General features: G+C 44.0%; 1 protein-coding gene across 2 annotated transcripts in view; it reads left to right on the top strand.

Annotated features, from left to right (window-relative positions):
• Positions 1-10,620, top strand: part of LOC116948919 (beta-1,4-galactosyltransferase 2-like) — a 48,006-nt gene extending 37,386 nt beyond the window's left edge. For both annotated transcript variants that reach the window (XM_032966184.2, XM_032966185.2), the window contains 2 exons: positions 545-649; positions 2,584-10,620. In XM_032966184.2, the coding sequence (XP_032822075.1) occupies positions 545-649; positions 2,584-2,713 (235 nt within the window). In that variant the 3' untranslated portion in view covers positions 2,714-10,620. The remainder of the gene's footprint in view (positions 1-544; positions 650-2,583) is intronic.
• Positions 10,621-15,582: the final 4,962 nt, after the last annotated feature.

Here is a 15,582-nt window from a genome sequence, read left to right as displayed (position 1 = left end):
AAAAAACGAATTTGTTTCCAAACTTTTCACACGCTATAGGCATCAACACACCTGCATCAACGCTATCTAAAACTTTGGATTTTTCTCATAGAATACGGGATTTATTCTTCAGTCCCATTCTATTACCGCTTGATGTAGGTGTAGACGACAGTTCTGAGAGTGTTGGCTTGCACAGAGTGCATCAACAAGGTCAATCCCGAACGACAACGGTTTTGCACTGACGCTCACCACACGCGCCGCGACCAGACTCAGTCGTTTTGGTCGTGTTGCACGGCGTCGCTCCACGTGTATACCGAAATTGGGACCATTCGGTACGGCAATTCGGCTCGTGGCGAATTACTCGTACTGTATATAATGCGGAAAGTGCAGCCGTGCCGAATTATCCCCGATTATCAAATACCGAAATGGCGAGGTTTTGCCGTATTGTGATACCTTTCTAAACCGTGAATGTTGTTTGTACCTCTAGAGGGCGCAACCCATGTTGTGATGTTGCAGGCAGGATGGAGTTGCATTTTTCACTTTTGCCTTCCCCCCGCCTCCCCAGAGTGTCTCTGGCTGGAATGCACATCTCTCGACCATCGGGCGAGATTGGCCGATGCCGGATGATAAGGCACACAAATGACAAGAACAATGAGCCGAACCCACAAAGGTGAGTTGGACCAGCATCGGCTCAGCGCGTGGCGTGCGTTGCGTGAGCAGAGGTCATTTGCGTGAACACAGTTCAGTTGCATGTGCAGAAAGGAGAGGCAAATAAATGGAATTGTATGGAGTCCTATGATCCTTGTGAAGTAACACAATCATCTTGCTTTTAGACCAGGAAGCCACGATATATACCGATCAGAAATAGCCAATAGCAAGCTTTAAACGGGGTGATCCTGTGTTCCCCATGCTCCAATAATGAGCAGTAAAGGTGCAGCCCATTAAATTACTGTCTCATGTCACTGCTGATGGAAGGCCCTCCACTAGAGTGAGTTGTATCGAGAGGGTCGATGTCTTCAATGCTGGATGGATGTCTTGTAAAAGGTGGGAGTACCTATAGTTTACTCTATCACATGCGATCGGCAGCTCGGCTAACTGTGGTGAACGCATTTTCACTGCTGGGAGCAGAGAGGCCGGGCAAACAAACAAAAGCATTCCCATTGTTTCAACTGCTGCACTGGAAGATGGAACTTGTGACTTGTCGATTGCAAGTCCGGTGTCACGGCAGCAGAATCCCCCAAATGAACAGCAGGGTCCCACCATCAACCTTCAGAAGCCTCGAAGTGGCTGGAGAGGCACTCCGAGGCCAAGTTTCGACATCGTGAAAGCAATGCCGTTGACGCTACCACAGTACACATCATCACCCTTGCTTGCTTACTTCTGCCAGATTCCTCAGCAATTGCACAGTTGAGGCCTGACCTACCAGGTCTGCTCTTTCGCATCCCAATTTTCTGTTGAAGATGTGAAATATTCCCTCCGCCCTTCACCCATGTTAGCTGATACCCTAGTACGGGCAGTCGTCGACTTGTGAACACAGTTAGTTCCTGAGACCCGTTTGTAAGTCAGAACGAAATAATGTATCGTATATTTAAATGCCCACCCACACAAACACTTGCAGCACGAGGTTGACCCATTACATATCGCGAAACAAAATAGTGCCGCTGTTCAATTCGCAAGTTTTAAGTCGATGTTTCAAATATATATTTCTCATGGAAGCTGGTTCGTAAGTCGAGGACTGTATGTAGTTCTTCGTGGCATCAACACGAGACCAGTGGCGCTGTCTATAGGATTGAGCGCAAGCCAGCAATATTTTAAACATTCCATTTGTTAGCCCTGAAGGTTGTCAATAGAGGGCAGTAGATGGCAGAAGAATGCAATGCTGCATCTCTGCCTGATGTGTCTTGGTGTCCCTCGTCAAAGATTTTCTTGAAGCATAGACGTACATACAGTACAATGGATTTTGATACACTTTCATTTGCTGCCCACAACGCAACCTGTAACGCCTGTTAATCACTATCCGGGCTCAAGCCTGCTTTGCTTCTGAGTTCTGATGAAATCAGGAGCATGCATTCTCGGTGGAGGCCGACCAAAGCTGAATTTCTGGTTTTGGCCGAACCCGAAAGTTAAAAATTTACTTTTGGCCGAAACCGAAACGATGCCGAAAGAGGCCATTTGCCAACTTTCGACGCCGAAAACGAATTTCGGTCGGCCTCTAATTCTTGGTGATGCGGTCATAGGTTTGTTGTATTTATATTTTGTGTGTGTGTGTTTTCTATGAGGAACGGCACCGTGTTTAGTGGACTGCGCTGTAAACCCAGTCACCCGGGTTCAATACCAAACTATGTCTAACAGTGGTGATGACTATGCTGACTGGTCATTAACCTCCACTCGGTTGATGTAGTCCTAAATTAGTATCTAATACATTGTGTATGCACTGGCACTCGACAGCCAAAGGTGGCCGGTGCGAGGTTCTGGCCACACCCACATGCTCATGTGCCATTCGGGCCTTCATAGGTGCTTGCAGGACTTTCCACAACCGCCTTTGTAAGTTGCATGGCGAATCTTTGCCTTTGCGTGTGCTGTGCGTGTGCTGCGTGTGTGTAGGTTCAACTTGATTCAGTCAACCAGAAGCACGATGTGGAAAGATGGCATCAACTCACTTCAGTACTCGCTGGTGGAAAAAACCCTCTATCCACTCTATACGAACCTCACGGTGAACGTTGGTAACCCCTAGAAGTAGGGACCCAGTGTGCACACCTTTCCAGGTTTGACTCGGGTATGAGCTGGGTTTGACTCAGAGAGTCCGGGAAATTGGTATCTGTTGTCAGGTGGCAGGGATTGATTTTTACCGAGATCTGGTGGCGTCGTGTTAAATTGTTGTCGTAAATGAGACTAATGTACATAATGTATGTAGTGTATTATGCATATTGGGCGAATGCCCACAGCTTGGGCCTTATTATGTACATTAGCTTAACTTTAGCCTCATGACCACATACCTGTCAACCCCTTATCAGTGCCTACTTTATTACAGACCAATTCAGACCATATTGGTCATGCCGTGCCCTTATACATCTCATCGTTCATCCTAGAAAGTACCATCACAAGGGAGAAACACAAATGTAAAAAAATGTTGCCCGTATTGAAACGGCTATAGGCCGTATGGGGCATGAAAACTCTTTTTCCCTGTACAAGAATAAGGGTCGACTGGTATGTAACAGTGCACTGCACAGTCTTGATAGACCTAGGCCGACTGAAAATGCCTGAGTTTGGTCTTTGGAAAGGAAAAAGGGTGACAATCTTGTCTACAGGGACCTCACTATATAGCTGTGGTCATTTGTTCCACAGATATATAGTGAGTTGTGTTTATATTGTAAATTAAATATTCTAAATTCGGTGGCATCGTCTGGTTGGCATGAGCCCCTTCCATTTTTCTTGTAACCCGGAATCTGGGCACCACTGCCATGTGAGCGACTGTGCAGTTTCACCGCCTATACACATGATAACTGTGCCAAAGATCGGATTTACATGCAATGTGTGAGTGCGTTGCATTGATTACGGTTCGTTTTTGTTTTTGACCTGGGCTGAGAGGCTGTGTATTTGGGGTCAATCGCGAGGGATTATAAATGCCCGAAAAATAAGAATGGGTTCTACCCTTTCTGGCAATAAAACAGGCGTTAAGATATTCTTATTCTTGGTTCTTTCGCTAAAGTCACGTAGAAGGGAAACAATAAAATAATAAAAATATAAAACAATAAAATTCTCACGACGTTTTGACTGCAACGCAAGCAATAAAACAGGTGTGGACCAATCAGTTTCAAGGACAATGCATATATTATAGTGTTTTTTTTTGCATTTTGACTGCAGGTATAGTGGTTAATGCGGACATGAATCCTCGTAAAAAGGTTTCAGTTTTGTTGCCAGAAAAAAAGGGGAAAACCCCCTATTATTATATTAAACAGTTGTGTTAAGATGTTCAAACACCAAAGAGATACCTTTTACAAGGAAATAAAGTCTGTATTAACCACACACAGTACTTATGTTGAACATGCAAACAAACTCTGATAAATATTATGTGCATTATCTTTGAAACCGATTGGCCTACACCAGAGACAGCATTCTTCATGGCCTTGTCTCGCCGGGGTCAGACCAGAGATCGCCAAGAGGCGAACAGCACAAAGACAGTGCAGGGTGTGAGCAGCTCCTCACCCCAAGCTATGAATGCTGTGATACGTGCATTGTCTTTGTACTGTTTGTATGTTCACCACAAGTACGTGTGGTGAATGCAGTAACTCGATTCCTTGCAAAAGGTTTATATTTGGTCTTTGGTTTTTCGGTAAAGTCACGTAGAAATAAGAAATAATAAAATTGCATAATAGCATACTACATAATAGCATACGACGTTTCGATTGCAACGCAAGCAATCATCATCAGGCACAGAAGAGCTAAATTTAAGAGCGAGAGGAAACGCAGAACCGTAGACATATATACAGACACCTAAGTGTAGGGAGTTAACACAGAGACACAAAGAGAGACACACGTATGGGACACAGAGAGACAGGGTCTCTGTGCCGAGGCCTTAGCATGTAGGGGAGACAAAGAGAGATGGAGAAGCACACTAAATCGATAAAGATTTAGCAAAATTTGGAAACAATATGATGCAACACAGAGGGTCGGTCAAAACACAATTGACGCATGGTCTGGTTGATTACGTTATTTCAATGATTGCTAAACTATAAGTTAAGTGTGAAATTTGAGAGAGAGATAAGACACACATACGGAGACACAAAGACAGACATACAAGTAGAGAGAGAAGAAGCAGAGACACAGAGAGGAATATAAAACAATACAGCGTAGATAGCCGGCCAACATAACAGTCAACACTCTACCTGGCTGAATACGTTCCTCTAAGGATTGCTAAATTTAAGGGAGTGATAGAATACAGATCGCAGACACATATATAGACATCTAAGCAGAGAGAGAGTTAGCACAGAGACATACAGAGAGAGACACACATATGGGACACAGTGAAACAGTGTCTCTGTGCTGAAGCCTTAAATAGAGGGAGAGGGGGGGCGGGGACTTGAGAGATAAAGGGATAGAAATTAGCATGTACAAAGGGACTGACTCAGGTACTGCGGAGAAAGGGGACCGCAAAGTAGCGTGGGGAGGGGCACACATTAGCATGTACAAAGGGAACGTGGGGTAGCGCGGGGGGGGGGGGACAAAGATTAGCATGTACACAGGAACTGCGGAGAGAGACAAGACACATACACAGAGACACAAAGGCAGACACACAAGTAGAGACCACAACAGAGACAAACCCAAGTTAAGTGTGACATTTGAGAGGGAGACAAGACACATACACAGAGACACAAAGGTAGGCACACAAGTAGAGACAACAACAGAGACAAACCCAAGTTAAGTGTGACATTTGAGAGGGAGACAAGACATACACGGAGACACAAAGACAGACACACAACAGAGACAAACCCAAGTTAAGTGTGACATTTGAGAGGGATACAAGACACATACACGGAGACACAAAGGCAGGCACACAAGCAGAGACAACACAAAGACACATACTTGATACCTCCACGTAGAGGTGGTTCAAACTTGATTTGGCGCTTTCGCGACTGCAGGAATTACTCTTTGGTTTTTCGGTAAAGTCACGTAGAAATAAGAAATAATAAAATTACATAATAGCATACTACATAATAGCATACGACGTTTCGATTGCAACGCAAGCAATCATCATCAGGCACAGAAGAGCTAAATTTAAGAGAGAGAGGAAACGCAGAACCGTAGACATATATACAGATACCCAAGTGTAGGGAGTTAACACAGAGACAAAGAGAGACAACGTATGGGACACAGAGAGTGTGCTTCTCCATCTCTCTTTGTCTCCCCTACATGCTAAGGCCTCGGCACAGAGACCCTGTCTCTCTGTGTCCCATACGTGTGTCTCTCTTTGTGTCTCTGTGTTAACTCCCTCTACTTAGGTGTCTGTATATATGTCTACGGTTCTGCGCTTCCTCTCTTAAATTTAGCTCTTCTGTGCCTGATGATGATCGCTTGCGTTGCAATCGAAACGTCGTATGCTATTATGTAGTATGCTATTATGTAATTTTATTATTTCTTATTTCTACGTGACTTTACCGAAAAACCAAAGAGTAATTACTGCAGTCGCGAAAGCGCCAAATCAAGTTTATATTTGGTGTTTGAACATCTCAACACAACTGTTTTATTGCCAGAAAGGGTAAAGCCCCTATCATTATTTTTCATACTTTGATACTGACAAAAAAGGTCCCGTGATATAATTGCCTCCTGTAGCGATATATAATCTGCTGAATGTAAACAGTGGCTAATAACAATCCTTGTTGATACATATTTTGACTTTGTAGAATTTATTTTTATATTAAAGCTGAGGGAAGGCCTCTTCATAAACACACTTTTCAGCGTGGTGAAGTATGACCAAATAACTTCCCACGACCCCCCGCACGGCATGGAGACACCCCTCTTCCAGCAGGGCATTGACGTGGCTGTACGTGTACATGCTGAATGGTACTTGGTGCATATTTGGTAAAGACACTTGAACATTAAGACATTATCATAGGAATACAATATAGTTGATGCATTTTGTCGAATTACCAAGTATTTAACTATATATTTTACCTGTGATGTATGTATCAGTGTTGAGTCCAGGCTTAATTAAAGGGAAACATGATCAAAGTGGAAATAATCACTAAAGTCAACATTATAATACAAAGTGTTGAGTTATTATCTCTTCATACCCATACAGGTTGTATTACGTGAGACTTTGGAAATTATTCAGACATGGGGTGGAATTATATTTTCATCGGTTTTAGGAGTTGGAAAAAATAAATGTCATCCTCCACTGCCTTTGGAATTGTTGCTCAAAAGCACATAAAAACAGACTTGTTTTCAAATCCCGTGCAATATCGTGCATGTAATTTCGTCAACATTTAAAGTGCATGTGGGCAGTAGCAATGTTTACATCTGAAAATATTATGCTTTATAAAATGTAATCTTGTCATGAAAGATGGATTCAGAAAATTGGTCACTGTGCTGTTAAACGTATGCAAAATGTGGCCTTGAGCCAGTTTGGTCTACAAGAATGTGTATTAGCCCAGAAATGTTTCTTTATTTTGTAATTTGCTTCCTAAATGTTATTTTAGACGCATTTGCTGTGTTGTTCTTTAATTCCCACAGCTTGCCTTTAGCCAAGCTTTGGGATTCTCAATCAGTGGGTTCGGGTCCCTGAATCCCTTAGCCCAGGGGTTGGCAACCTGCGGATCTTTAAGGACTGCTTCGTGACGTTATTTATCAATGAACGTCTCGTATTCACGTGCATTGCGGCTCCTTAAAATATGGAGTTTTTTTAAACCGAATTTTGGTTGCCGACCACTGCCCAAACCCACACGTGCAGAGTCGCTATTGAGCCAGGGGTGCTGTCACTGTGAGTGTCGCGGGTGTCCCAACCCTCTCAGCGTTTTTAGATAAGGACAAGAGATTCCCAAAACATTATTGGGTACAATAATAGGGTTTTCCCCTTTTTTCTGGCAACAAAACTGAAACCTTTTTTTTACAAGGATTCATGTCTGCATTAACCACAATACCTGTAGTCAAAATGCAAACAAAAAACATACTATGATAATATATGCATTGTCCTTGAAACTGATTGGTCCATACCAAGGGACCGCTTTCTTTTGAGCCTCGACCCAATGGGTGCTCGACCAGATGACATCATCTGGTCTAGCAGATGACCAGATGACGTCATCTGGTCGAGCAATAAACGTCAGCAGATGACGTCATCTGGTCAAGCACCAATTGGGTCGAGGCTCAAAAGAAAGCCGTCCCTTGGTGTGGACCAATCAGTTTCAAAGACAATGTATATATTATCATAGTATGTTTTTTTGTTTTCATTTTGACTGCAGGTATTGTGTTTCAGTTTTGTTGCCAGAAGAAAGGGGAAAAACTCTATTATTATATTTTGGTATTGGCAAAGGAGGTCTAATGATATTATTGGGTACAAGTCAGTGTTTTTCAGTTTGCGTGTTTTTTTTTCCTGCCTTTAACAATGTGACGTCATTGATACTGATGACAGTACCCTAAAATGCATAAGGAATCGCTGGCTTCGGGGTCAGAAACCAATAGTCGCATATATTTAGTATAATCGAAGCATAAAATGCCGCGTTGATGAAGTGGGGCTTGAAACTCCCCGATCCCCATCTGCAATCTAACTTCCACTGTGTCTGGACCCCTGACTAGCATCACTGTCCTGTGCGGTGTTGATGGGGTAGCTCTTACACAGTTGCACACATACACACACACAAGTAAATGATCGTGCTGTTCTACAAGGACGAGAGAGCTGGCCTCGGTAAACTTGCTCTTGCAGTCTATGGATTTACGTTTAAATTACTTAATACATGTGAAGAGCGGTGGTGCAGTGGTGAGTACAATAGACTACGAACCTGGTGACCTGTGGTTGATTCCCCGCCCCGGCTAACGTCATTAGCGAGTTATATCCAAGCTGGTCGTGGCCTCCCCTCTTTAATAATGATCGCTACCAATAATCAGTTGTGGGGGAAGTATGTTCACACAACCCCCATGATAGACATAGCATGTGGGGCAGCGCTTCATCCAGCAGTGGATTGACAAGAGACTGGGAATTAGCACTTGCTTTCGAACACATAAATGATCATCAGTGACATGGATTCTCATGAGGTTCGAGAAAGACGAGAGAGCTCAAATTTGGCACAGGTAATCTGTGAAAATGTGAAAATCTAATTTCTTTGAATTTGGCCTCCAAGATTATTGCCGAAAAGTTCATTCGTTTCACGCAAACAACCAGGCTATAGTTCTGAATTTATTTAAGTCTCATACTGAACAGTTCGAGTTAACTAAACAGATAATATTAAGAGACCTCCTTTGCCAGTAGCAAGATATAGTAATAGGTTTTTACCCTTTTATATGGCACCAAAACTGACACCTTTATACAAGGGATCATGTTTGCAATAACCACAACACAAGCAGTCAAAATGCAAACAAAAAGAGACAACTCTGATAATGATATGCACTGTCCTTGAAATTGATTGGTCCACACCCGAGACGGCTTTTCTTAGAGCCTAGTCTCCACTGGTGTTGGACCAGATGACGCCAAAAGGCGTACAACTCAAAAACAGCGCACTATCAGAGTATTGAGGGCTCGGGGTAAGCACTTCCATTATGAGACCTCTTTTGTCAGTAGCATAAAGATGCCAGTTTTGGTGCCAGATAAAAGGGTAAAAACCTATTACTATATCTTACTACTGGCAAAGGAGGTCTCTTAATGGAAATGCTTACCCCGAGCTCTCATACTCTGATAGTGCACTGTTTTTGAGTAGTACGCCTTATGGTGCCATCTGGTCCAACACCAGTGGAGACTAGGCTCTTAGAAAAGCCGTCTCGGGTTTGGACCAATCAATTTCAAGGACAGTGCATATCATTATCAGAGTTGTCTCTTTTTGTTTGCATTTTGACTGCTTGTGTTGTGGTTATTGCAAACATGATCCCTTGTATAAAAGTGTCAGTTTTGGTGCCAGATAAAAGGGTAAAAACCTATTACTATAAACAGATAATCTCTGGTGGGAGTTTGACACTGAAGTCAAGAGAAAGCACGGAAAGTCCACAGCCACTGACCAATATTGTGCTCAACATATATAGCCAAATATATATTTTTTGCAAAAGCTTTCTCGGTGTTTAAATGTATGCGTCAACAAATATGAATACATGCCAATCGATGTACCGATCATATTCTTAACAATGAACCACGCTGGTGACTTACGATTGTTCGTTGTTGAATTTAACTTCGACGTTCCGCTCAAACTGCTTTGAGCTTCATCAGGGGTAGTCTTCTCGGGAATCGGGTTAGTGTACGGTATTGTTTTTTATTTTGTTAATACACGTTGGTATCTGGGCCATGTTTCACACATATATATTTAAAACATTTAAGCACATGTTGCTGTGGTGCAAGCTGTTTTTGTTGAACAATGTGAATAAACAACATGGCTAAGACATTTAACATTTTTAGGAAAAGTATCTTTAATAGACAAAGCTGAACGCGTAACTGTAACATTACGCTGCTACGCACATACTTGTGACTATATATGTATTGTGGTGTTATGTTTTAAATGTATTTATACGTATAATTTAATCATTGTCAAAAGGTAGAAATAATTAATTATAACATCGGCTTTGGCCTATTGGGGCATGAACATTCCTTCACCAATTTCTTGCAGCAATCATTCCACTGCCCGTACTCACAATCCATTCGATCTGGTTATCCTCTCACGAGCCCTGGCAGATAATACAGTACTTTGTGTTCAATGAAAATAATGCGTTTATTTTTTTATTTTTTGAGCAATGTCCTTAGACTACATTAACATGCGGTATGGATACTTTAACTGATTTGCAGTGTGGTGTAATGTGAGCCGTTTAATATTATTTTGTTTATTTGTATTTCTTATTGAAAAGATGATTCAGAATGTTTAACCATTCTCTCCGGGTAATCTTTATGATTGTGGAATAACGTGGGCAATAGTGCGTGGCACATTCACAATAAAAATTGATATGGTGATCTCATGTTTGGACGAGAGCAGTTTAATCAAATGTCTTACAGGTGTGCATCAGAGGGTGCATCTTTGTCACTACCACTTTGTGCTGTCGCCGTTGACCGATTGATGAGAAGAGCAACTGCAGTGTCAGGGTCCCAGATTTTTGCCAAGTTCGAATATCTACAAATTGCTCAATTGAGATTACACACGGCAATCATCGCCTCTTACTTGCACCTGCAATTTCCCCCGCACCACTGATCGGCACGGTTGGCTTCGTTCGGCGAGAAAGACGTTCATAGAACATACGAATGCAAGTTTGCAGGCCAGGTGTTGAGTCACGGGGAGGGAGGGAAGGGGGGTACAATTTCACATATTTGAGATGCGATTTAAAGCTCTCTCAGACGCCCTGGAATATACGGCGCTATATTTAAAAAAAAACAATATCAGCAATAGCTCATAAATCACGAAAATAATGAAGGTGCAGCCCTGTAATTTCTTGCTCGCGCCACTGCTGGCAGAATGGCCTCTGCTAAAGGGATCTCCGTGAGCCTCATGACATAACGGGATAGGTGAATTAATGGATATCAAGAGTGAGGTTTTTTTATATACCAAAAGGCAAACTGCAATAGCAAATGTTTGTGGTTTAGAAATAAAAAAATACTCTAAAAGTATGTGAAGAAAGGACAATACACATACATTCGATATTTCAGTATGAAACGTATATTTTTGAGTGTTTAAAATTAAAAAAATACTAAGTAGGCTTCATCAAAATGAACCCGACAATTTAAATTCTAAACAAGGTATGTGAAATAAATGAAACTGTACACTCAAACTTAACCATATAAATGGAATAAAGGTTATATCAGGGGTGGGCAAATTTATTGACTCGCGGGCCACAATGGGTTCTAAAATTCGACAGAGGGGCCGGGCCAGGAACAGATGGATGGAGTGTTTGTGTGAACTAGTATAAATGACGTGTTAAAAATCATTACATGAAAGGATTTGGCCTCTAACAGGTAGCAAAGCATTTATTTGCAAGGCAATGTAACAAATTGCACGAACATGAACAATACAAAAACATGTCGTAACGTGACTGATCAAACATCATGAAAACATCTGAGGCCTGCGCCCAAACCAATGACCTCGCTTGACCTTCTTCATTGTCTACATTAACAGGTTAGAGCGGCCACGCAGGCTGTGTGTCGGAGATTTGGCTCCAACCTCGCTGCAGCAACACATCATCACCCTCAGTTTCAGTGGGAACAGTGTTATTGATCTCCCATTTTTGCCAGTGCATCCAAGTCTGGATTATTTTGTTTGTGGCAATTCTCAGGATAGATCTGAGGTGCTGATCCGTTAACTTTGATCTGTGACGGCCCACAATGCATTGCGAGATCATGTGCCCTTTCGAGCTCTAAACACCACATTCTCGGTCAAAGTGCGCCATCTAATGGAGAAATGGGGGCATTACAGGAGAAAGGTAAAATTTAATTTAATAATTATAATATTTGGACAAGTTCGGCGGACCGGATTAAAAAGCCCAACGGGCCGTATACGGCCCGGGGGCCGTGCTTTGCCCATGTCTGGGTCATATTCTTTGCGTCTTTCGGTAAAGTCACGTAGATAGGTTCAAATTAATAAAAAAATAAAATAAAATAAACTACGACGTTTCGATCACAACACAAGCGATCGTCACTCTTTTTCCTCCTGTTGACGATCGTTTGTGTTGTGATCGAAACGTCGTAGTTTTTTTGTTTATTTTATTTTGATTAATTTGAACCTATCTACGTGACTTTACCGAAAGACCCAAAGAATATGAATTCCTGCAGTCACGAAAGCTTTAAGTCAAGATGGAATAAATGTTCTTAACCTCAATTGTGAATACATATTCATAAAATTATATCAAAGGAGGCTTTGCTGGAAAACGCCCTTTTGTATTTCTAAGAATTCCATCTTCAGAAATGATTATGTGAGTATTTGTCAGGAGTGGAAAAAAACTTTTTTTTTTGGATCCGAATTTGAGGTTTAAGGTTCAAACCTTAATAAACCTAAAAAAACCTCATGGTTTTATTCGCAATACTCCCAGATCAGTACTGGTCCTCCTCTGACGAGTCCATGTCGTCGCCCTCGGACATAGAACTATATTTGGCGAACGCCACATAGTTGCTCTTGAGGTAGACCAACTTCTCCACCGAACTGGGCGCCAAGCTGTTGCTGAGCTCGCTGTGTATGAAGCCCATATTTGAGAATTTGCGCTCCGAGGCTGCAGAGGATGTCGCCATCATGAACAGCTTGACGCCGATCTTCTGAAGATCGGGCCAGGCCACGCCGTCAGACTGCCAATACTGCAAAGGTGTCTTACGTCCCTTGAGCAGCATAATGAATCTAAACCCGCCGGCATCCTCCTGCTGCGCTGAAATGACGTACTCGTTGAGCTGCATAAAGAGCACCTCTCGCCTCTTGTCATCAACCGCCGTCTCATCGTCGATCGGTGTCTCCAGTAAGATGTTATCCAGTTATTTTCGATTAGCCGGGCTCAAGCCCTCTCCAATGTAGGGAGGATCTAACAGATACGCCAGTCCATGGGCCTTTCCGTACATGAACTGAAAGCGACTTGCTGCCAAGTTGATCAGGTAGTTGACCTCTTCAGTGTTCGCATGATCGCCTTCGTGCAGCTTGGCAAACTCAGCAGGGAGGGCATGAAAATCCGGCAAGACTTCAGAGACTGGTACGGAATCGGATTGATATTTGACAATCAATGCGTCGATGGGACGTGAGAATGGCAAGGGACTTCTGCAACAGAGAGACGAAGTCGTCGCTCGTAATGATGGTCTTGATTCACATGTGCTCGGATTTCTGAGCTGCCGTCCCCTTGATGAAGTCGCGAGCTGTGACGATGGAATGCAGAATCCTCTCCGACGACAACAGCGTCTCGCAACAGCCTTTCATCGTTCCGCAACGTGTAGGAACCGGCCGGACCAATGCTCGAACGCCAGTGATCTTCTGTTCAGCCTGCAGTTGTGCCTTGAGAACGTGACTGTTGTGAAACAATTTGACTGTGTCCTTGCATCCCACGATGAACTCAAGCAGGTACTCGAATGGATAGTCGATCAGATGTGTTCTGATTGGCCGGCTTTCATCATCTTCGTAGCAGACAATGTCCTTGACAAGCAAATGCAGACCATGCGACGTACAGCCTTGGAAATCGGATGGGTGAGCCTTCGAGAGCTGTTCCCACGCATTCTTGTTGGTGGATGTGTTGTCGGTGACCGCGCCAGCGAATATAGTCTTCGGATGAGACGCCATCACATGTTGAATATCCGAGGCGATCCAATCAGCGTTGTGGCCCTACTCTCCAGTGGAAACCGACTTGAGAAACAACGTTGTGGACGGCGATATGACCACGTATTTCACAATCGGATCATTCTTGATGTTTGACAACGCATCAGATGTCAGGCAAACGGTCTTATTGTCCAGGACGTTGTCAACCTTCTTCATGTCGATGTACGCCCTGTCAAGCAATGGTCCGGCCAGCCTCTTCCTGTTTGGCAGCACTGCTTCTGGGCGAAGGGCCTTTACAGCGATCACCAGGTTTTCCTCCTCGACCCGCTGGAACGACGTGCCCTAGACAAAGTAATGCATTGCTATGGCCTGCTCAAACTTCTCCTTCGTTGGCTTATCGAGCTTGGGTATTAGGTGATGATCTTTGATCGATCCTTGCTTCGTCGACGAAGCATTCGATGTAGATGGAGTTCAGCTGCCGCTTGCCTTCAATGGCTTCGCCCACTTCTTGTTAGATGCATACCACTCGGGACAATCATCTACCTCAGTGCCATTCATCGCCCTCCGAAAAGCGGCGCATGCATTCAGGTGCCTCCGCCTGCTCACTCTTCTTGTGATGGTTGAATTTGGTGCGACAATGTTTGCAGATGGCACTCTTCAACTTGTGCGGTTCCAGATCATCGGTGAAGGAGTGCCAAAACTGGCCCATTGAGCGTCTTCTGGCCTTCCCTGAGTTCGCCGACGCCTCGTCGGCCACTCCATCCTTCTCCGCGTCGGCCACTCCATCCTTCTCCGCGTCGGCCACTCCATCCTTCTCCATCACAAATATGACATCACTATCACATTCTTCGGAATCAAGTGAATCCTCATCCAGGTCCTGATCCATGATCCTGCTCGCCGTGGAAATCGGGTTCGTTTGATGACACTAGTAACTCAGGTAATGCCAAGATTTCTGATTTCCAGGCATCGGCCTTCCGCAGTCCGTTACTTGTCAGACTTCCTGCAAAAACCTAAATGGCGTTTTTTAATAATGAACCTCACCCTAACTGGCCCTTCGGGATATTGAGCTTTTTTATTTAAACCTTATCAAACCTCATTTTATAAACCTCACCTTGCCACCCATGGTATTTGTGCCTTCCATGCAAAGCAAGCTATCGTAAATTGTCAGCTTTTCAACCTCTAAGCAGTTCCCCTTGCTTGCAGGTGTGCGGTCTATGCAAAGGCACAATGGTGGTGGCACCGTCTGGCATTAGGCATTCACTTCTTGTTGCTAAAGTTTACGGTTCGATTCCACTCGCCGTCCCTATTAATATATCGCGGGTGTAAATAACCATCTTTAAAAAAATCCGCTCTAGGCCCCGCCCTTTCCTGCTTAGGCCCCACCCCCTTTCCCTTGAGGTTCCGGCCCCTCCCGCTTAGGCACCACCCTATAGTGGGGGGGCTGTAGGAGGGCGGGGACTGTATGGGGGGGCGGGGACAGTAGGGGGGTCTGTAGGGAGGGTGGGGACTGTACGGGGGGCGGGGACACTAGTGGGGGGGCGGAGGACTGTAGGAGGGCGGGGACTATAGGGGGCGGAGACTGTAGGGAGGGCGGAGAATGTATGGGGGGGCGGGGACAGTAGTGGGGGGGGACCCAACAACAACAATCGCTGCTATTCGCCACCACGGCGCTTGTGCCAGTCCAGGTGCACTGCGAGGCCACGTGAAG

Source organism: Petromyzon marinus, chromosome 35 (assembly GCF_048934315.1).
Source record: "Petromyzon marinus isolate PM22_M1 ecotype Great Lakes invasive population chromosome 35, UKy_Petmar_22M1.pri1.0, whole genome shotgun sequence".
NCBI classification, from domain to species: domain Eukaryota; kingdom Metazoa; phylum Chordata; class Hyperoartia; order Petromyzontiformes; family Petromyzontidae; genus Petromyzon; species Petromyzon marinus.
This window is presented reverse-complemented; position numbering and strand designations above follow the sequence as displayed.